The sequence below is a fragment of the Coregonus lavaretus genome (assembly GCF_964263955.1).
Source record: "Coregonus lavaretus genome assembly, chromosome: 23".
Lineage (NCBI taxonomy): Eukaryota > Metazoa > Chordata > Actinopteri > Salmoniformes > Salmonidae > Coregonus > Coregonus lavaretus.
The window spans coordinates 20,914,284-20,938,158 of NC_140010.1; the positions used below are offsets into that span (position 1 = coordinate 20,914,284).

The 23,875-nt window shown below is 41.5% G+C and overlaps 1 protein-coding gene across 1 annotated transcript; it reads right to left on the bottom strand.

The window, feature by feature from the left end:
- Window positions 1–294: 294 nt before the first annotated feature.
- On the bottom strand, window positions 295–23,040 carry LOC311150741 (potassium voltage-gated channel subfamily B member 2-like; the record flags this gene model as incomplete). Its single annotated transcript, XM_084188265.1, has 2 exons — window positions 295–2,178; window positions 22,462–23,040. The coding sequence occupies 2 exons, from the start codon at window positions 23,038–23,040 to the stop codon at window positions 295–297; spliced, it is 2,463 nt and encodes an 820-aa protein (XP_084044391.1).
- Window positions 23,041–23,875: the final 835 nt, after the last annotated feature.

Below are 23,875 nucleotides of genomic sequence, written 5' to 3' on the forward strand. Positions count from 1 at the left end.
GCTACGTAAAAAGTCCTGGACCATAATGTACAATTTGTTCATAAATGTCCTCATTCATACTAGGTTGTTTTTTGCTCACAATGGAGCCTTATAGTAAAATCCACTGTTATAAGTTCCATGTCTGCAGCAAACAGCAGTTCTCATAGGTCTTCAGAAACAGTGATGTTATCAGAAATAATACTTGTCAAGCCATGCAGACAACTTATTGTTCACTACATTAGTGTGCTTCTTCTTTTTCATCATACACAAACAGAGATTATGTTTCCTCTTTCCTTGACCTTCCACCTATACTAGTCACATGCTTGTTTCACAAGGTGGAGATAGACTTCCATCCAGAACTATGTGGTTTTCCTTTTGGCTGTTGCCTGCCTCTCTTTCCCCATTGCCGGCGACAACCACTTCCTGAGTAGTGTAGTTGAGAGATTTAGGTGACAAAGGGCTGAAGACGGCAGCCCTGTCCATGTGATTCCCCCTATGGCTTAAAATGGAAGGCTGACCTTCGCCCTCTAAGCCCTGGGCTGCATCCTCTTTTTGGCCTGACTGTCCTGGAGACCATGGGCTGGTCACCGGGGCCTGGCCTGGAGGTGGGGAGGGCTGGTATCCTGGTGGAGACAGAGTAGCACTGAGAGACTGAGGGGACTTAGCGCTGGGAGGTGCTAATGGCACCTCTCCCTGAGATTCATTGAAATTGACCTTGAGAGATTTTGTCTTCTGTGGGTTGTTGCCTCTGAGAGAACTGCGGATGCTTTCAATGCTCATGTCAAAGCTTTGATTATCCTCCCCCTGTGACGCCCCCTCTGGATTGCTTGAGACAAACTCATAAAGACCCTCCTTAATGATTGTGGCCGGCTGAACTTTCTCTGGGGTTTTTGGTTCCATAGAGGTGATCTGGCTGAGGTCGAGGGGAGGAGGGGCCCTTCGTCCTGCTACATTGGGGAGGAGGGAACTGCTCTCTGCCACACTGAACTCCGTAGTGCAGCTGGCGAAGCTGTCCACACTGGATGGGCTCCTGAGGTTACCCATGGCTCGTTCCTTGATTGGGGGGGGCTTTAGTGCGGAAGACACTACCGTCATTTCCATTACCTCCTCAAGCTTCTGTCCTTGTTCATGTGGAGCTCCAGAGCCAATGTTGGCAGTGGTCGTCAACTTGTTGTACATCTCCTCCAATATCTGGGCATTCAGGTGCTGTGGGCAGGTTATTGGAGGATTGACCCTATCTGGAGATCCCAGTTGAGCAACCTCTTTATACCTCGCCTGGGATTTTGGACTAACCTCAGAGTTGCCGTGCCTACTGCTCCACCTACTAGGCGAGAGATGGTTATCCATTGGCCGTTTCTCGTCACCTTTCTCCACCATAACATCCGTCAGCTCCATACTGCGAGCAAACGCATCCTTCAGATTCATAGAAACAATACTGCCATTCCTCTTGGCCCGCTCCAAGGCCTCTCTCCTCTTGATGGCTTTCTCCTGTCTCTTCTGCTCCCTGTAGAACTCTGAGAAGTTGTTCACAATGATGGGGATGGGCAATGCAATGACCAACACACCTGCAATACAGCAGAGCCCACCGACTATTTTACCAAGAAGAGTTTGTGGATATATGTCCCCATAACCTACAGTTGTCATGGTAATGGTAGCCCACCAGAATGAAGCAGGAATACTAGTGAATTTGGTGGCATCTTCGTCTTTTTCGGCAAAGAATACCAGGCTGGAGAAGATCATGATACCCATAGCCAGAAACAATATCAACAGACCCAGTTCATTGTAACTGCGCCGAAGGGTGAACCCAAGGGACTGCAGTCCAGTGGAATGTCTGGCCAGTTTTAAAATTCTTAAGATTCTCATGATACGAAATATCTGGACCACTCGTCTGACATTCTGGAACTGCAGAACGCTCTTGTTGGATTCAGTCAGGAAAAGAGTTACATAGTAGGGCAGGATAGCTAGTAAATCAATGACATTGAGTGGGCCTTTGCTGAACTGCCACTTGTCAGGAGAAGAGAGGAAGCGGAGAAGGTACTCCATTGTGAACCAGGCGATGCACACAGCTTCAACATGCGCTAGGCTGGGATTGTCATTGAACTGTCCAAACTCATCAACGACTTGTAGCTCCGGCAAGGTATTGAGTGATAATGAGATTGTTGATAGAACGATGAAGAATACGGAGACAAAGGCCAGGAACTGAAAGACAAAGAAAAAATTTAAAATTAGTCATGATGAGAGAGTTGAGACGACTCTTATTACGTGTGTGCGTGTGTGCGCACGTGTGGTGCACGTGTATGTGTCATGCGACTAGAAAATGGTATGTGGTTGGATTGATTTCATCATCTCTTGTGTTTGATCGACTAAACAAGGGGGTCCACAAAAGGTCCACTGAACATAGAACAGATTAATGTTAACATCTGGACAAGTAAATAAGAATTAGAAATAAACAAGGTTCATATCATCATGATGTAATGTCAGATTAGCATTGCTTGATATAAAGGATTACCAACTTTGGGAGGTAAAGCTACAATAACAATAAGATTATGTCTACTACATACATAGACAATCCACAAAGTGATGTCATATTTGTCTGAGGTTAACAGTTTTGATTAAGTAAACAAATAACTTAAGCATTTTGCAAGTGGTTCTTTCATGTTTCAATGTGTTCTCTTGATGAAAGAAAATATCAAGGAATATGAATCAAACTGCAATAGCCTGTCTCTAAATCTCTTAAGACTTGATTTGGTATGAACGTATATCCAAAAGCATTATTTCCACCTGACAGTCTTGCAAGCCTTCAAGAACATACTGGTTACTAATTCTAGTTAACCTGGTTTCTCAGGACTAATCCTTCCTTACTGAGGTACCTGGAAAACATTCATTATGCCTTCAAGTGAACAGATAGTGAGTGACATCAAATCAAATCAAATCAAATCAAATTTTATTGGTCACATGCGCCGAATACAACAGGTGCAGACATTACAGTGAAATGCTTACTTACAGCCCTTAACCAACAGTGCATTTATTTTAAACAAAAAAAGTAAGAATAAAACAACAACAAAAAAGTGTTGAGAAAAAAAAAAGAGCAGAAGTAAAAAATAAAGTGACAGTAGGGAGGCTATATATACAATAGAATAAAGTGACAGTAGGGAGGCTATATATACAGGGGGGTACCGTTGCATAGTCAATGTGCGGGGGCACCGGCCAGTTGAGGCAGTTGAGGCAATATGTACATGTGGGTAGAGTTAAAGTGACTATGCATAAATACTTAACAGAGTAGCAGCAGCGTAAAAAGGATGGGGTGGGGGGGCAGTGCAAATAGTCCGGGTAGCCATGATTAGCTGTTCAGGAGTCTTATGGCTTGGGGGTAGAAGCTGTTGAGAAGTCTTTTGGACCTAGACTTGGCACTCCGGTACCGCTTGCCGTGCGGTAGCAGAGAGAACAGTCTATGACTAGGGTGACTGGAGTCTTTGACAATTTTGAGGGCCTTCCTCTGACACCGCCTGGTATAGAGGTCCTGGATGGCAGGGAGCTTTGCCCCAGTGATGTACTGGGCCGTACGATATTTAGTGTTGCTAGGAGGATCAATAAGAGCAGGTATAAGAAGCTAAATATCAACCAGTAAGTCGGCTGCTTACTGTGCTTAAGGTCTTAAGGTCTAGTGATTTTCTATAAGTAAATCAACTACCACACTTCAGCTGTCACTTTGTCTTCATTGGCTGTATTGACAAGGTCTAGGGTTGTTCTCCCCATGCAACCCCTTAACCCTACAGTGGGGTGGCCATATTGGTCTGACAGAGGCAGAGCAGCCTCGTAAGGTGCCTTGACCTCAGGGAGAGATTTGTTAGTGCATCCATCTAACTATAAAGTAATTTTTTGTTTTACTATGATATTACTGGTATGTTACTTAGCGACAGTATAGCGACCAAATTGTTCTTATTTATTACACAGCACCCTTTGATTAGATGGTTCTGCAACTGAAACTTGTATATACTGTACTGTATAACCCAATGGGTATGATGATGTGAGCAATACCAGAAATGGTTGTGTAAGGCACAGATGACAGCAGAAGGCAATATTTCCTCCCATCCATCTAAATGTGTCCGGCAGCAAAGGCTCGCTTATAGATTGATAATCAATGCTTAAAGCAGATATCCTCTCAACTCTGCAGCACATTGGCCACTCTTTCCTTACCCCAAGAAACACTTAAATCAAGGATATCTGACTGATGGGGGAAACAAACAAATCACCACTTATCACATCAGTTAACGCTAACAATAGGCCTATATAGATTTTTGTCTGCCTTTTACTGTATGTCATGGTTCTAAGAACTCTTTGTCAATGGCCATCTTGCTCAGATTAAATAAGCACTAACATAAGCACATACCAAAGGTTGACAAAGGTCAAACCTGTGAGGTGTGTCTGTGTGTGTGTGTTCACTTCATCATCAAGACAAGGGCACAGGTTTAGTGCCTTGTGGAAATAGACGCTTATTATATCCCTCTTAGCTATACCTGGTCGTCCAGCCTCCCTTCCCTCCCTCCCACTTGGCTTGGGTTTCCAAGGCCTGTGACGCTGTCATCACATGGGCCTGACCTCCCCGCAACACTCTTAATCATGGCTGTAGAGAAGAATTAACCCCAGTTTACAAAGGACTCAGACACCAAAATAGATCTGCAGAAATAAAGTAAATTGTGAGTAGCAGAGAGAGCCAAAAAACTATGGCATGAGTACAGTTAGGGTTGCAAAGGGAGGGGATATTACTTGAAACTTTCAAAGTTTACCAGTAAACTACCAGAATGTTGGTGTCTTTCAAGGATTTTATGTAATCTATGACAAGACATCTAGTGGCCCTTTTGGGTATTTCAGATTATCACAGGTGTCCGTCATTATCTCTGGCCCTCTGTGGCCTTATCACATGTAAAATATATGAAATAATTAAATAAGATGATTAAAAAAAAATAAAAAAATTTGAATGACAAAGCTCTAAAACATTATCCTAAATATAAGCCATCAACTTAGTGAATACAATTGTTGTTTAATATGAGGGTTTCAGCATGAAATATAATTTTCTTTAACACACCTTTACAGCGCCTTCAGAAAGTATTTATACCCCTTGACTTATTACACATTTTGTTATGTTACAGCCTGAATTCAAAATGGATGATATCAATTTCTTTCACACCCATCTACACACAATACCCCATAATAATTGTTTATATTTTTTATTTACTGAACATGAAATATCTCATTTACGTATTCACACCCCTGAGTCAATGCTTTGTAAAAGCACCTTTGGCGGCGATTACAGCTGTGAGTCTTTTTGGGTAAGTCTCTAAGAGCTTTGCACACCTGGATTGAACAATATTTGCCCATTATTCTTGTAGTTAAAAATTCTTCAAGCTCTGTCAAATTGGTTGTTGATCATTGCTAGACAGCCATTTTCAAGTCTTGCCATAGATTTTCAGGCCGATTTAAGTCAAAACTGTAACTAGGCCATTCAGGAACATTCAATGTTTTCTTGGTAAGCAACTCCAGTGTATATTTGGCCTTGTGTTTTAGGTTATTGTCCTGCTGAATGGTGAATTTGTCTCCCAGTCTCTGTTTTAAAGCCGACTGAAGCAGGTTTTCCTGTAGGATTTTGCCTGTGCTTGTAGCTGTATTCAGTTTCCTTTTATCCCCCCAAAAATTCCCTAGTCCTTGCCGATGACAAGCATACCCATAACATGATGCAGCCACCACAATGCTTGAAATATGAAGAGTGGTACTCAGTGATATGTTGTGTTGGATTTGCGCCAAACATAACGCTTTCTATTCAGGACACATTTTGTGCAGTAATAGTTAAGTGCCTTGTTGCAAACAGGATGCATGTTTTGGAGTACTTTTACTCTGTACAGGCTTCCTTCTTTTCACTCTGTCATTTAGGTTAGTATTGTGGAGTGACTGGGTGTATTGATACATCATCCAAAGCCAAATTAATAACTTCACCATGCTCAAAGGAATATTCAGTGTCTGCTTTTTTAAATTTTTACACATCTACCAATCGCTGCCCTTCTTTACAAGGCATTGAAAAACCTCCCTGGTCTTTGTGGTTCAATCTCTGCTTGAAATTCACTACTCGATTGAGGGACCTTACAGATAATAGTATGTGTGGGGTAAAGATATGGGGTAGTCATTCAAAAATCATGTTAACCACTATTATTGAACACGGAATGAGTCCATGCAACTTATTATGCGATTTATTAAGCACATTTTTACTCCTGAACTTATTTAGGCTTGCCATAACAAAGGGATGAATACTTATTGACACATTTCAGCTTTTAATGTTTTATTAATTTATTGTTCTACAAACAAAATTCTACTTTGACATTATGGGGTATTGTGTGTAGATCAGTTACACAAAATCTCAATTTAATCCATTTTAAATTCAGGCTGTAACACAACAAAATGTGGAAAAAGTCAAGGGTGTGAATACTTTCTGAAGGCACTGTATATATTTCACAATGTCAATATGTATTTGTTGTCAATGTTTTGGCATCAAACTGGTGGCAGTTGTGAAGAAAAGTCAATAGTTGTAAGAGTTGCAGAGTTAATAGAAAATAATACCATTATTGATTAGATGCATTTTTCATTAATTAGGCTATTTTCTCTTAAACCATATGGTCTATCTACTAGAAACTCATGGACACCGACATAAAAGATGTATACTATATATGAATAATTTTTTAACAACTTATTCAAGTAGAAATTACCAAAATTACGATAGCTTGCCATAGATTTTCTGTTAATTACCAAAATTACTGAAGATTCCAATAACTTTGGTAAATTACTGGTAGCTTTGCAACTCTAAATACAGTATTGTGAAGGGCAAAGAAAAAGTTAAAAATTGAATTTCAACTCATCTAAAAGATGCACAAGTGTTTGAATGGGAGAGCTAATGACGTAAAAATCCAGATCCCTCATTGCAGTTAATGCAGTTAGGAGTTAGCAGTAACATTTCAAGAGTTGTTGATTACTTGGCAAATAAAATGCAATGATATATTTGCCTACTTAATCAATAATATACACTGAATATATCAAACATTAGGAACACCTTCCTAATATTGAGTTGCCCTTTTGCCCTCAAAACAGCCTCAATTAGTCGGAGCATGGACTCTACAAGGTGTCGAAAGCATTCTACAGGGATGCTGGCCCATGTTGACTCCAGGCCCATGTTGACTCCAATGCTTCAGTTGTGTCAAGTTGGCTGAATGTCCTTTGGGTGGTGGACCATTCTTGATGCACACGGGAAACTGATGAGCGTGAAAAACCCAGCAGCGTTGCAGTTCTTACACAAACCGGTACGCCTGGGCCTGGCACCTACTACCATATCCTGTTCAAAGGCACTTACATATTTTGTCTTGCCCATTCACCCTCTGAATGGCACACATACACAATCCATGTCTCAATTGTCTCAAGGCTTAAAAATCCTTCTTTAACCTGTCTCCTCCCCTTCATCTATTCCGATTGAAGTGGATTTAACAAGAGACCAATAAGGGATCATAGCTTTCACCTGGATTCACCTGGTCAGTCTGGAAAGAGCTTCATGTTCTTAATGTTTTGTATATTCAGTGTATATTGTTATATATCCCAAACAGACCATACTGTAGTATTTAGCACAGAAATATTTTCACATGACAACCTTTCTGCAGTGCTGCAGGACGTAACATGACTAACTGTCATAAGTGTGACCGCCCTCTGCTCATCTTCAAGTGCTTTATGCGAACAAGTGCAATTAGCAAATTGTCAAATGAGCAATACTGTACGTGTGTAACAAAGATGTGAGAGCATGGGCTTGAGTCTCAATACTGGCATAGCAGGTGAAGTGTTCTGTAGTGCTTCAGTGTTATTAGCCCTTTAAAATATGAGTGCAATGAAAGTGAAGGGCAGTCTTGCCAGGGACAAATGGGGGAGCTCAAATGACTGGCTTAGAGAGCTATTGATGGGACTCTTGGCCTTGTGAGAGATGGTTACACAGAACAATCCTTTTCTGGAGGGGTTTCCCTCATCCCATGAAGCAAATACAATTATAGACTTTATTAACTGTCATGTATTCTTTGTTATTTGAAACATAAATATCTGATACTGAAGAAGTATCAGATTATTGGTTGATTCTTCCTGTTGAGGAAAGAATGAGTAACCACTTCTAACCTCTCTCTATCCTTACTATAGATAGCCACCAAATCCTATTACAATTATCCTGAAATGTCCTCCTCACAGAGACAAGACACCGCAAGCACATGCAGAAGCTCCTGTAATTATGGCCCTCTGGAGGACGGGACGGGACGGGACGGGGGTTATATTGACTTATTATACATCTACATATAAAGTGATAAATACAAAAAAAAGAAAAAAAAATGTCCAGGAGAGCACATAAGGTGATTTACAGTGGAGAGTGGCCATCGCCGTGACAGCCTGTCGATGCCACGTGAGTTGCTGACACCCGCCTGCATCTGCTGCCAGCTACTTCTGAGAAAGCCTCCTGCCAAGACCGAGCCAAAAAATAAATGAGCCACAATTGGTGGTAAAACATAATATATATGTTGGTTCCACTTATAAAGTACCATGATCCATACAAGTATTGGTAATGTTTTATTTTACAGTGCTGTTTTAGATGGTATTTGCCAGATTTTAATATTAATATTTCCAGAATTATGTAACAACTATGTTACTACATATTTAAATCCCAAATAACCAAAATAATTGGAAAGATACTAGATGTAAGAACATAAAAAATAAAATACAAATGTTCAACTGAGAACACATTAAAGAATGGTGGCTTGCTATAGAGCATTACATAGAGAGACGTAGAGAGAGAGTCTGTCATTATGTGATGCAGAGGTACACTCTTAGAAAAAAAGGTTATTCGGCTGTCCCCATAGAAGATCCCTTTTTGGTTCCAGGTAGAACCCTTTTGGGTACCATGTAGAACCCTCTGTAGAAACGGTTCTAATTGGAACCCTGCAACCAAAAAGGGTTTTTCAAAGGGTTCTCCTATGGGGACAGCCAAAGAACCCTTTCATTTTACTGCAGTGGGCTAAATCAGGGTCACACAGAGTGTTTGTTGGTAGTCTTAAACAAATCTACATTGAAACAAAAGTATACACCCCACACACATGGTTATGGGCTTAAAAAAAGAAGACACCGGTACCATGTCAGATATATAGTTGAAATGTATTAAATTTTGAGTTTGCATCCCAATATTACACTTCATATACAGAAGACTGAAATAATAATGTTGATTAATTATGAAATTATGAAAAATACTGTATTAACCTTTTCACGCGTGAGTTCCAAATATCTCTAACATGCTGACCACACGGACTGCGTTGTGTGCACGAGCATTGCAAAATAAATGTACACATACATGTTATTCAATAATTTCATCCAAACTGCTCACGAGCGTCTGCGTAGCCAGACGCTAAAATTGAACTGGTTCTATTTGTGACGCTTGACGCGCTGGAAGTCCTGCCTCTCCCATCTCCTCATTGGTTTTTAGGAGCATATACCCACGTGGGTGACTGAAAGATGAAGGAGGTCCACACTCCAGTCCAGTTGGTTGCAGTAATGCATCTTAATGTTGGTTGCTAATGCCATATAAAATCCACCGAAGAAGAATGAACTAGGAGAGATTACTAGATTAAATGTGGATTAATTGTCGGAGTAGAGAACACACGATTTTCTGTGACTAAAAATGGGTCGATAGTCTACAAAGATCCAGCAACAAAAAAAGGACCTTGTACATTTCAGGTAAAATAACAACACAATGTTTATATCCCAGGACATATTAGCTAGCAACAGCAAGCAAGCTAGCTAAATGTCCATGAATGTTTCATATGTGTTTCAACCTGTCCTCAAATTAATCAGTTGGTTCAGAGTTCTTTTTGATATTTCAACCTCCGTGTCCTGATCGCATCGGGTGTGGATGGATAAAATCAACATGCACGCGATGGCGCACACGGACGCACGCGTGTGCCCGGTGTAGTCAGCATGTAACGGTCACCCCAGCATGAGTTTTTTTAATGCAGGTGATGTCAGAATGCACTCACTGTTCCAAAATGTGATTGTTACGCAACAGGACAGTTAACCAGCGCTACCCTCAAACCAAGGCACGCTGCCATTTCAAATTATTTTCTAACAAGTTTTATTTTGCAACAACAGTTTGAATTGAGGTGTGTTCGGCCTCCTCATTCATTCTCATAAGAAGTAGCCCATTTCACTGTTGCGGACAATTTATGTTTGAGGCTTTACTGAGCCGGACAAAATTCTCTCTTCAAAGGGAGCCCAAGCACTTCCCCAGTGTTTCCCCACATCAAGTATGCAGACATTTGTACATCTCTAGTCAGAACAGGCCTTGCACAAACTTTTTCCCCCCTGGCACATTTTCTGGCTGGTGCCCGCATTGCCTTCATTCTTGTTTTCCTTACAAATAATAACTTTGGACATGTGTGCGTTCCTATCAAAGTAAGTGCCTTATTTTCTGTATATTGTGTTGTTGTTTCTACTGTAGCATACTACATGTATGTATGTATGGAACATAATGTACAGTTGAAGTCGGAAGTTTACATACACCTTAGCCAAATACATTTAAACTCAGTTTTTCACAATTCCTGACATTTAATCCGAGTAAAAAGTCCCTGTCTTAGGTCAGTTAGGATCACCATTTTATTTTAAGAATGTGAAATGTCAGAATAATAGTAGAGAGAGTGATTTATTTCAGCTTTTATTTCTTTCATCACATTCCCAGTGGGTCAGAAGTTTACATACACTCAATTAGTATTTGGTACCATTGCCTTTAAATAGTTTAACTTGGGTCAAACATTTCGGGTAGCCTTCCACAATAAGTTGGGTGAATTATGGCCCATTCCTCCTGACAGAGCTGGTGTAACTGAGTCTCCTTCGTGAGCGGTATGACGGCTGCGTGGTCCCATGGTTTGCACAGATGAACGTGGTACCTTCAGGCGTTTGGAAATTGCTCCCAAGGATGAACCAGACTGGTGGAGGTCTACAATTTTTTTCTGAGATCTTGGCTGATTTCTTTTGATTTTCCCATGATGTCAAGCAAAGAGGCACTGAGTTTGAAGGTAGGCCTTGAAATACATCCATAGGTACACCTCCAATTGACTCAAATGATGTCAATTAGCATATCAGAAGCTTCTAAAGCCATGACATCATTTTCTGGAATTTTCCAAGCTGTTTAAAGGCACAATCAACTTAGTGTATGTAAACTTCTGACCCACTGGAATTGTGATACAGTGAATTATAAGTGAAATAATCTGTCTGTAAACAATTGTTGGAAAACATACTTGTGTCATGCACAAAGTAGATGTCCTAACAGACTTGCCAAAACAATAGTTTGTTAACAAGAAATTTGTGGAGTGGTTGAAAAACGAGTTTTAATGACTCCAACCTAAGTGTATGTAAACTTCCGACTTCAACTGTATTTACTGTTTAATTCACGTTTTCAAGAACTGGTGACAAATCATGCATTCCGATTCTTGCATAGATTGTAATGGACACATATGATGTGTATACTTTATTTATTGTCTTTTTACCCCTTTTTCATGATATCCAATTGGTAGTTACACTCTTGTCTCATCGCTGCCACTCCCATATGGACTTGGGAGAGGCGAAGGTCGAGAGCCATGAGTCCTCCGAAACACAACCCCACCAAGCTGCACTGCTTCTTGACACACTGCCCGCTTAACCCGGAAGCCAGCCGCACCAATGTGTCGGAGGAAACACTGTACAGCTGTCGACCGAAGTCAGTGTGCATCCACCCTGCTCGGCCCGCCACAAGTTATTCCGAGTTCCCAGTTGTCTTGAATGCACTGAAGTCGGAACTCAAATGAAATTAAATGAACCCCCCCAACATACCCCTCTAAAATGCTTTCGCCCAAATCCGGCAACCCTGATTAGCTTTCGCGCTATGGTTAAACTAGGGAGTAGGCTTGTATTTAGGGTGATGATCTGTGAGGTGATAACATTTTATTTGCTTTGTGATTTGTGAAAAACTGTAAACGACTTGTCAAGTCATGTGCTCCGGTTCTTGTATACACTGTAACAAGTACAACAAAGATTTTTAATATGCTGAAATGTGGCCAAACTAAGTTCATATTTTTCAGGCAATGGGCGAAGCCATCTTTGACTTTGCGTCTTATAGTGAATGGCATTCTGGGATTAGGGAGTTTTCGCTTGTCGAACATAAACAAACATGGCTGCCATCATAAAGAATTTAGCTGCTGTTGGTTTAGCTGACATGCATCTCTTTTCTAAACAATATTACATTTCTCCCTTGTGCTCACCAGAGATGTGCTACATTGTTAACAAGTCTAACTGTTAGGTCGCTAACTTATGTTTAGTTTTTTGTCAGTGCAACCTGTTATTTAGACTGGTTTATGGAATGAGTTTGGCTGTGGATGTGTTCCGTGTGATGCTTGGATGATGAAGTTCGCATTTATCTTTTATAATAAAAGGTGAAATTGAGGAATAGAGTTGCGAAGATCTTTATTTCCCATCAGTACAAAACATTGTTTTCAGAGAACAATGCTGTTTAGATGCGGTTGTGGCATCATTCGTTCTGTTGCTACTGTTCCAATCACATATTTGCGATGGTACGCTGCAGGGACCACTGAACAATGATCACAAATATGTGACCGTACGCATCAAAGGGTTAATAACATTCCATCCATGAGGCCACTAGAGGGCCGATTTGGTCATTTGACTGCAGGAAAGGGTACAGTTCTAGATAGCACCTTTTATTCTAAGAGTGTAGGGAGGGATAAGACAAAGCCTCTGGAAAGCCTTGACTGTAGGCATCGCGTGACGCAGGGATTGTCTCGGGCATGTCAGGATGAACAACCCCTCAGGCCACAGTCATGGCTGCCGAGGTCAAGTTAATGGTCATCCAGCATTATGCCTATTGGCTGTGATGGCAGAGCTGCTTGAGGTCTCATTGGTCAACTGTGACCTGAACTATCACCCACCAGGTGGATCAAAGGGCAAGTGCAACACTAACTAAAGTGGCGTAATAGTTGCCAAATTGTTTGTTTGACCTTTTGCACCTTTCCACCTTGGCCTAATCTAAATTAATGCGGAAATTAGTGATAGCCTTGAGTTGCTCTGTACATGAATAAACAACACAATGGCAAAGACTACGCTGAAAAGTTGGACTATTTCACAGGCAGGACACTGAAGTCAGCATTCACCATTATACACTTACACAACTTTTCTGTGAAAACCACACTAGTGGGCCACTACCATGTTTCTTTGTCTTGTCTATGAAACCACATAGCATTTACACCATTCATTGAGACCTCTGTGCCTCGTTCAGCAAACGCTCTATAGATTATACCCTCACATTGCTATGTGATATACTACCCAAGCACTTAATACAGAGTAATTCACTCATGGGCCTTGTGTGCGTGTGGTGCATTTAGATATAGTCCAGGTAGACAGACATCAGTGGTGAGGGTGTGGGGGTGGAATGAGCAGGATTAGCTTCCTCCTGACCTTATCTTTAGATCTGCACAAATGTAATTACATGAACAGTGATCTGGATACAGAGAAATAGCTAGCCTACGTCTTGAGACCATTCCAAGGCATTCGTGTGCACACAGGGAGGGAATGCCAAAGGATAATCAGATACTCAGCCACAAGACTGCCCCTTCATGGTTAAGGTGTAAGGGTCTTCTTTGATACGCTGTGAAACAGTCATAAAACACAGGTATTGTTCTTCTCCTGCAATACATTCTGGGTGGTTTTATCCTCCAACAGTCCTGACAGACAATCTTTACCCACTAAAGCTCTCATTAAATAACTGCAAATGACAGAGTTTCCTCTTTGGCCATGGAGCTCTCAGTGGAGTGGAGCAATTACCATTGAGGCACATTTGTTGTATTTTTTATGAATATGTAAAAAGGAAATAATAAGGTGAATCAATAGACAATGTACAGTATGTCACTTTCATTATCTTCTCAAGACAGATATCACTATGGGTATCTGCAACAGTTATTGTAGAGTATTCAGGATTTATCTGTAGTCTACAGGAAATACATTTTTCACAGCAATAACAATTTACTATTTTCCATATATTTTCATATAGCACAACAGATAAAAAAAATAAAAAAAAAGTTCCCTCTCCGGGACAAAGTAATTTTAATTTGAGATCAAATAGATATAGTTATGTTCTGTATTTAGAAAATGCCCTTTGGAAATTTTAAGATCCAACAAGGGAATCCATTCGGGATACCCAGTCTAAGAGCTTTGAGTATTATACTCTGCTAATCCACATTTTCATTAAAATATGCTTTGACACTAAAGCCCTTTATTCATACACAGAAATCCCTCAAAACATAACCCTGAGTGTGATGATTGAACATGGCTCAATCTGAGCGTGATGCTCTATGGTTATGAGTGGCGGAGATGTCCAATACAGTACGTGAGAGGTGGGACCGCGGGACAATGGGGCTATTTTACTGGCTGAGCTGCCTCTGCTGTGTGTCTCTCTGTCCCCACCAGGCTGCATGCATGTGTGACCTGGACCGGCATAGAGCAGTCCTTGGGAACATCTGGCTACTGAGAGGTAAGCAGATTAATTGAAAGATCTGGATTTCCCTCATTAAGCCCTGGCAGGTGCCTTCCTCCCACTCAGTTACGTTTAGCTCTTGGGTTGCTGCTAAACTTAAAACAAAGGCTCCTAGGAAACGCACAAAACATTTTCCAGGGAAGATTGTTTGTAGAGGTTCAATCTGGCAGAACACAGGGATTTGTTCCAGCTATAATCTGCGACAGGAGTTTGGATTTACAGCGACATCGGAGAGGAAATGAACACGTGTGGAAGGCAGAGAACTGCGGCTTAACACAGCTGTTAGAGGGGAATCTTCATCAAAATGATGACTGCATCACAAGTGTTATGGTTATGACATAAAAGAGAAACACCACTTGTAAAATGTCATATAAAAATGATGTGCAAATAACAGTAAATCCATCAGCCACACAGTATTAGGGTTCCACATTCACCTCAAACTGACTTCACCTCAAGTCCAGTAGCAATATTGTGATCATTTACATTTTAGTCATTTAGCAACAAGACAAAAGCAACAAGACAAACAACACACTTTAAAATCTCACAAAAAAAAGGAAATACCACCTCAATGCAAAGGATGTAAGGATCGAAGGTTAGATTATTTCTGACAAAAGTTAGCACTGCTGCAGGCCAGTCACGGAGGGGACACAAACTCAGCACGGAAACTCAAGAATGTCTTGATCAATGTCGGGGTATTTATGGAAAAGTGACATTGGATACATTGGATTAGCAGTGTTTTTATAGGGGAGATGTAGCTGGAGCCAAACCACCATATTTGTCTAGGAGCTTCTGCTGAGTAAGGGGCACAGTGGAGGAGTGGCATTTCAGGCCATTGTACAACAATAGCAACTGGAAAATGGTTATATAGCCTACATAAGACCATAACTAAACCAATATCAAGACTTGTGTGTTTGTGTATATATGTGTGTGTACATTTTTACTATTGATGAGGGATGTACCACTGGATTGGAAACCTAAAATATTGGTGTTTCTTAGCAATGCAATGACACAATTATCAATTATCAATAGACAGTGAAACTGCATATAGACACTCAAAAATGTCAAAGACACCATGCTATTACCCCACAAAATAGGTTTTATTTAGACCATGTTGGCTCAGGCTATGGTCTCTGACTGTGAAATATGTAAACCAAAGCCCACTGGATTGTGTTCAGTTAGTTGGTGATGGTGTGATGGTGTCTCATTGTGTGAGGGGGGAAGGGAGAAGGCCTGATTATAGTAATTAGTCAAATACATGTGCCTGATTGGTCATGACGATATACAGGCCAACCAAAAGCTTGGTAATTTAGGTGACATGAACATGTGACATAGATTCAGACGACATGATGAGTGGGCAACCCGTACTTCAACACAGCGTGTAAACTGAACTGATATTTAAACAAATATCCAAGGTTTTCTGTTTTAGGGGCAAACATTGGATGTTGCAATGGCCACGTGCTCATCACACAGTATTACATTGAATGGAGAAGAACAGACTGCCACAGCATACTTAAACATCACATTTAAAAATAACATGTGTATGTCATCTGCTAATGCAGAGCTAATTTGCATATTACTACTTATTCGATTACTACCCACTTCATAAATAGACTACTCAACTCAGGCCAATGATTTCCAACTATAGTAAAGTGCTCAGTTCCTCTCATGTGCTGTAGGCTTACAGCCTGCCAACTGCCGTCAAATAAATCATATCACACTCACCACCCTCAAGCCACGGAATCAATTGTATGATTTCTCAAATAAGCAGGAAAAAGAAGCAAAAAAAAGTACATTTAAAGTACGTTTATCAATCGCATGATCTTGACTTTCCAGTGTTTATTGAAGAGGATCAACTGACTCATTTAATCTGTACCCCTCCAAAAATGAGGAAAAGCACATTTACAGTATGTCAAACTACAAACAAGTCCCCTTTAAGACTAACCTGAGAGAGAAGACACTTTTTGGCATCTGAGTAATATTGAACAACCTCAGTGTCACTGATGGTTAAGGCTAGCTCTAAAAAGGTCCAGATGGACCCTCTGCCAGAATGGAATTAAATTCTCTCAAAGTTGCTATAAATCTGGGATAAAAAGGGGAGTCATTATTTGAAAGGTTTAACCAGTACTTTCTAAAAATAAAAGGGACGGCTCATGCTTTGAATTTTAACAACTGGCTACTATAGTGGAATGTGAAGGGCATTTTAAATTAAATGACAGCAACACAATGTCTATATATGAAGTCAGGGCCGTGCACAGATCTTTTGGGGGGCAGGTGCAACATTTGTTTTATAATGTTTTCCGCAACCGCGGTCATAGACTTGTTGAGCAGTTATGACTTTCCTTATTAACTTACATAAAAGCAATAGATGGCCACATCTTAATGGCTAATTAAATGTCATATATTTAACGCAAAATTTTTCGACAAATTTGCGGGCAGTGGGTTCAGAACAACAGCAACAAAAGGGTACTTTAGAGACTGGAAGGGCAAAGGGGCATGTGCTCTGCACAGGTAGAGCCCTATCTGTGCACGTGCCTGTATGAAGTGACACATAGGATGAGAAGTGATGGGTTTATTTTTCCCTGGTTATGGCTTTTAATATTGAGGTAGTTGCAGATAGAGGAGAGGGGAGGAGGGATGAGACAAGTAGTTCTATAAAGGGTGGCACATTACCACACAGATGCCATTGACATTTTCCTGCGCCTCGCACTGCCATGCTTATACGAACTGAACTGCCATGCTTATATGAACTGAACTGCCATGCTTATATGAACTGAACTGCCATGCTTATATGAACTGAACGCAAAATGGATTATGCTGAGAGGTGCAGTTTCCTTGCCAAGACTCAAAATCCCTCATCCCATATATCAATAATAGGATAACATCCTTGGTATAATAATGATCCAACTATGCCTGTGTGAATATACTACCATGGCTGCCGAATATATCAAGAGCACTTAAATGCTCTGAGTTGATCAGATCCCCATGTCAAAATTCTGACCTTTCTATCCAGTGGGTAAATTGAGGTGGATTGAAAGACGTCTCTCAAAAAAGCTAAAACGTTGGGATACAGTTTCACCATACACAAAATTCCAATCTAGCCAAGGTTAAGATAACCCTGTACTGCTATAGTGCATGTTCCAGATCACAGCAATTGAGCCACATGAGCTAGTGAAAAACCTGTACCTTTCTTTGAGAACAATGCCGTTTACCCATATGACATAATCAGCTCCAATTGAAGGTCAATCGACGTAAATGGGTGAAATAATATAATTTTAAAAAGGAAACACATCAACAACACAATTGGGAAAAACAATTATGCTATCCTGCCAAATGGACAAATTTAACTAACTTTTTAAGCATTCTTCAAGAGTAAATTGAGTGTGATAAGGAAACAAGCTCCTGCCATCTGCACAAACTCAAATTAACCAGGGGACCCTCAACCTGTATCTATTCAACAAGTACTGAAGGAACTCATCATGAAGAGAGGAGACTACTTGTACTTCATTTGTTAATCTTATAGCAGCAGCAAACCCAACTCTAGTAATTGATTAACAGCTCTACCGCACACGTGACCCCCGCCGGGGCCGACCGGCATACTGCAAACCCAGCTAGCTGTGAGCCAGACGGTATACATCCTTCGCAACAGTCTATTTGCAGAAGCAGCCTGGGTAAAACCCCCAAAGGAGATTAAGTCTCACTTCCATCACTCCCTACAGTACTGAGCTGTACAACCAGGCCTCAGCAAAACTAGGGACACATACCATTATGTAGTAGGCCTACCTATATGAGTTCCTGATAGCTTTTATAGCATATAAAAGTATGTTAAAACTGACAGATGTTTAAGAACTGTGTGTAGAATGAAGGAGTTGATGAACAGTATGGCCAGGACATAGCAAGCTGTAAGCAGCTGACACTCACATGGAAGTTTCACATGTTCTGTGTCAAGGAGTTACTCATATTCACTAAAGTTTCTTATGTATGTTTGTTTGTTTGTATAATTGAAAATCACACAATACATTTTTGACACCCGTTGGAAAGTTATGTTTCCAATAATTTCATAATAAAAATGTAGATTCTATAAATATACCAAATCAAATACTGTACTCTAAGTAATAAACTGGAATAACATTTTACAGTATTGAACATCCATTGAAGCCTTATGACTTCTGGAGTAGTCCATGAGGTAATTTGATGTGGTCAATGCAAGGCCCCTTTCCATTCCGGTCAGCAGTTGTGGGTGATGTAATGACAAGTGCCTTGAGTGGATACTGTGTCATTTTGCTGACTCACAACATCTGATTGACTGGGAGCCAACCATAACATACTGCACTGTTGTGACAGGCCGGGTACAACCCATGGCCGCTCCTCCAGTATATCACACCTAGTAGGAGTTGGCGATGCACACAGCCAGTGTCCTTCCCTGTGCCTTTTGCTTTTCCATGTCTTTCTCAGGTCAAAGGGGGCAGCACACCCTGGGATCACCTCTGTGCTTTAAGCACTCCCTAATCCCCATGTGCTAGCTAGTGCTACCCCCATGCTTCCTTCTGCAAGCCAAGTGTCCGTCAAGGGGGGGTAAGGGATGCCCTATCTTACTTCACTGTTCACTCTATCAGTACAAATCACCAAGCTAATTTCACAAACACATTTGGTCTGGTGGTACTATACCTATCTCTGGATAGTCAGGTTTCAATGTAAATAAAGTACAGGTATGTGAAGGGGAACATGTTTCAGGGTTTGGAGCCCATCAGCTTGAGTTACATTATGTTAATAGTGACTAAAATATTGCACAGGGACAAAGTGAAATCACTGAGGATTGCCCAGTTGGCAGTCTGTTGAGTGTCCTGCCAGTTTAGTGAGGCAGGATAATGGGGACTGACCAGGACTTGTGTGAGCCAGTGGGTTCCCCTGACCATCTGTCCTCTTACCTCCACCACCTCCTCCTAAAACCCTTTCCTATCAGGCCTACTCCTAAAACTCCTATAAGACACTCTCTGCACCTCTTCCCGGATTAAGTGACTAAATGTTATTGAAGAAAATAAAAACTTGCACACTGCGCTTGCCGGTATCACTTGTGTTTATTAGCAAAACGAAATAAGTCCCCTGTAGCTCAGTTGGTAGAGCATGGCGCTTGCAACGCCAGGGTTGTGGGTTCGTTTCCCACGGGGGGCCAGTATGAAAATGTATGCACTCACTAACTGTAAGTCGCTCTGGATAAGAGCGTCTGCTAAATGACTAAAATGTAAATGTAATCTACTCTCCCTAAAACTCCAGCATGGTCCTTCAGAAAACCTCCTGTATATACCATTTGAGGTTAGCATCTGGGTGAACCATTAGATGTTTTAGATTCTGCCCATAGAGAGGACAAATGTGCAATTGTGGGAATACAATGCATTATACTTCCCCACTCTAGAAAAAAAAGATAAAAGCATGCACATTAAAGCCGTTACTAATGGGTTGACTGCTTTTCTTGGCCTGAATTCTGGGAAGCACAGTACACATGGTATACCATTGGGATTGTGTATGCAAGACAATAAATAATATTTCACATTAGACAGATTCATATAAGAGCTTAGTCCTGGAGACATAGTTACTTGATCTAACTTGAAAATGAATACCAAACCATAATACCTAACCTAACACTAGGCATTTAGTGCCCTAGTATATTCATCCCTTATTAAGCAACTGATCACCCTATCCTGAAATGAACTAAATGTATTTGTTAAGGATGCAAAATACTGTATCAATACAGTGAGGGAAAAAAGTATTTGATCCCCTGCTGATTTTGTACGTTTGCCCACTGACAAAGACATGATCAGTCTATACTTTTAATGGTAGGTTTATTTGAACAGTGAGAGACAGAATAACAACAAAAATGTTATAAATTGATTTGCATTTTAATGAGGGAAATAAGTATTTGACCGACTCTCAATCAGAAAGATTTTTGGCTCCCAGGTGTCTTTTATACAGGTAACGAGCTGAGATTAGGAGCACACTCTTAAAGGGAGTGCTCCTAATCTCAGCTTGTTACCTGTATAAAAGACACCTGTCCACAGAAGCAATCAATCAATCAGATTCCAAACTCTCCACCATGGCCAAGACCAAAGAGCTCTCCAAGGATGTCAGGGACAAGATTGTAGACCTACACAAGGCTGGAATGGGCTACAAGACCATCGCCAAGCAGCTTGGTGAGAAGGTGACAACAGTTGGTGCGATTATTCGCAAATGGAAGAAACACAAAAGAACTGTCAATCTCCCTCGGCCTAGGGCTCCATGCAAGATCTCACCTTGTGGAGTTGCAATGATCATGAGAACGGTGTGGAATCAGCCCAGAACTACACGGGAGGATCTTGTCAATGATCTCAAGGCAGCTGGGACCATAGTCACCAAGAAAACAATTGGAAACATACTACGCTGTGAAGGACTGAAATCCTGCAGCGCCCGCAAGGTCCCCCTGCTCAAGAAAGCACATATACAGGCCCGTCTGAAGTTTGCCAATGAACATCTGAATGATTCAGAGGAGAACTGGGTGAAAGTGTTGTGGTCAGATGAGACCAAAATCGAGCTCTTTGCCATCAACTCAACTCGCCGTGTTTGGAGGAGGAGGAATGCTGCCTATGACCCCAAGAACACCATCCCCACCGTCAAACATGGAGGTGGAAACATTATGCTTTGGGGTTGTTTTTCTGCTAAGGGGACAGGACAACTTCACCGCATCAAAGGGACGATGGACGGGGCCATGTACCGTCAAATCTTGGGTGAGAACCTCCTTCCCTCAGCCAGGGCATTGAAAATGGGCCGTGGATGGGTATTCCAGCATGACAATGACCCAAAACACACGGCCAAGGCAACAAAGGAGTGGCTCAAGAAGAAGCACATTAAGGTCCTGGAGTGGCCTAGCCAGTCTCCAGACCTTAATCCCATAGAAAATCTGTGGAGGGAGCTGAAGGTTCGAGTTGCCATACGTCAGCCTCGAAACCTTAATGACTTGGAGAAGATCTGCAAAGAGGAGTGGAACAAAATCCCTCCTGAGATGTGTGAACCTGGTGGCCAACTACAAGAAACGTCTGACCTCTGTGATTGCCAACAAGGGTTTTGCCACCAAGTACTAAGTCATGTTTTGCAGAGGGGTCAAATACTTATTTCCCTCATTAAAATGCAAATCAATTTATTAAAAAATGTACATGCATTTTTCTGGATTTTTTTGTTGTTATTCTGTCTCTCACTGTTCAAATAAACCTACCATTAAAATTATAGACTGATCATGTCTTTGTCAGTGGGCAAACGTACAAAATCAGCAGGGGATCAAAAACTTTTTTCCCTCACTGAATGTGTGATATTATTAATATATTTTTTAAGTGTATCATATCAGCTGTACAATACACATAGCAGTATGCACTAATCACACATGCACCATAATCTTCTGGGTTCTTTCTTATCTGATTACTTCATAGGTTAAAGGAGGATTAAGCTGCTGGTGGCACAATATTCTCCTCCTGAGTTGGAAGGAAGGAGGTATCTAAAGAAAAACTCAATGTGGGACACAAGATCTGTGAATAAAACGAATTGATCAAATTCCATATATCAAATTCCTGATATATTGAGATCTACTTCGTTTAGAGTTTTTCCAGCAGCTGAGCTGGAGTTGAACAGGGTAGGCTCTATAGAACCCCACTACTTCACAGCAGCCACTTTAGGAGGTTTGCCATTAGGCAAACCCAAGATCGTAAATTATGTTTAAATCAATCAATTAGAGAGATTCCTGCAGCAGCTATGACACCATGGGATGGGATGGATTTGGACTGACCCACAGTCAGTAGGCCTAAACTCAACCCAGGTCAACGCTTTGGTCTTACCTTAGCAGCAATAGAAGAGCTAGGCTTCTCAAGGAGGTCCCACAGCTTCTGTCTCTTGTCTGGACAGCAGCCTTCTTCCGGCTCCTCCCCATCCTTTTCTCTGAGAGACTCGGCCTCCCTCCTCAACTCCTCGTTCATTTGCTCCTTCTTCTGGTGGTACCTGGCCTGGCAGCAGGACTCCAGGTAGATCTCGTCTATACCCCAGTAGTCAAGCTCCTGGCCAAAGGACAGGGCGCACATCTCCTCCATCATGTGCAGCTTCCCTGTTCTGTAAAAGTTCAGAATGGAGGAGAACGCCCCTGGGTGCCTATCGAAGAAGTACTCGTTATCAGTCAAGCTGTAATCATCGCAGATCTCCATTAAGGTTTCGTGGGTATTGCAGTCTCTGAGTTTACCCAGCCTGGTCCTGGGGAGACGGTCCAGTGTTCTCCATAGGACCTCGTGGACAAGTCCCCCAACATTGATGCGGACTCTTCTGGATCGGGCCTTGGTGCGGATGATGTCGATAGGCTCTGGTGGGAGTGAGCCAATAGGACGTGAGTTGCTTTTGGGGATCCCAAAGCCAGCTCTCTCCGCCATGATGGTCACAGTTCAGGTGTTATGCTAGGTCAGGGGGAGGTCAGGTCAAATCCACTGACCCCTTGGTTAGGAATGGGTACACCAACTTTGAATGTGAGAAACTTCAAACCGGTTGCCCCATGGCTTCAACTGAAAAAAAAGAAGGAAAAAACAGGGACACTAATTTTACCATTAGTTGATGACAAATGTGCATCTGAATGCATTATCCTGGTCGTGGGGACCCACAGGGTGTGCAGGCTTCTTGCAGCCCAGCAGGCCTCAACTAATCATCACACCCTTTTTTTTCAGTTGACACCCTTCCATCAGTCTCTTAGTATAGCAAGAAAATCCAGACTGAATTCAGCTCCTTAGCAGGCTACTGGAACAAAATCCTACCCTGTGGTCCAAGACCAGCATTGAAGAACAATATAGCCAATCCATTTAATAAATGTGATGTGAGCTCAAGGTATTGCAGAACTAGCCTAAAAAGTTATTCTTTATAAAATAAAAAAGGATTCAGGTGCTCTATAGTATTGAAGGCAATAGGCCTAAGCTTTAATGTGATTGTGTAGGCTGAAGACAACCACAAATCCCACTGCAAGTATGCTAGCCTATTACACTTAGCTAGGCTACTGTACATGACTTGATAATAGCCTCCAGGCTATTTAGACAGGAAGCTCTAGGGCACTCAGTTGCACTAACTTACAGTAGATGTATCACATGGAGGGTAAATGGTACCCCACTCCATCTTGATACTGTAGGTCTTGATAAAGCTGGGGTTGCGATTGATGATTATAGCCTAGGGTAAATTATGATAGAGGTCACATAGTTGGACTTTATCACCCCAAGGTTACTT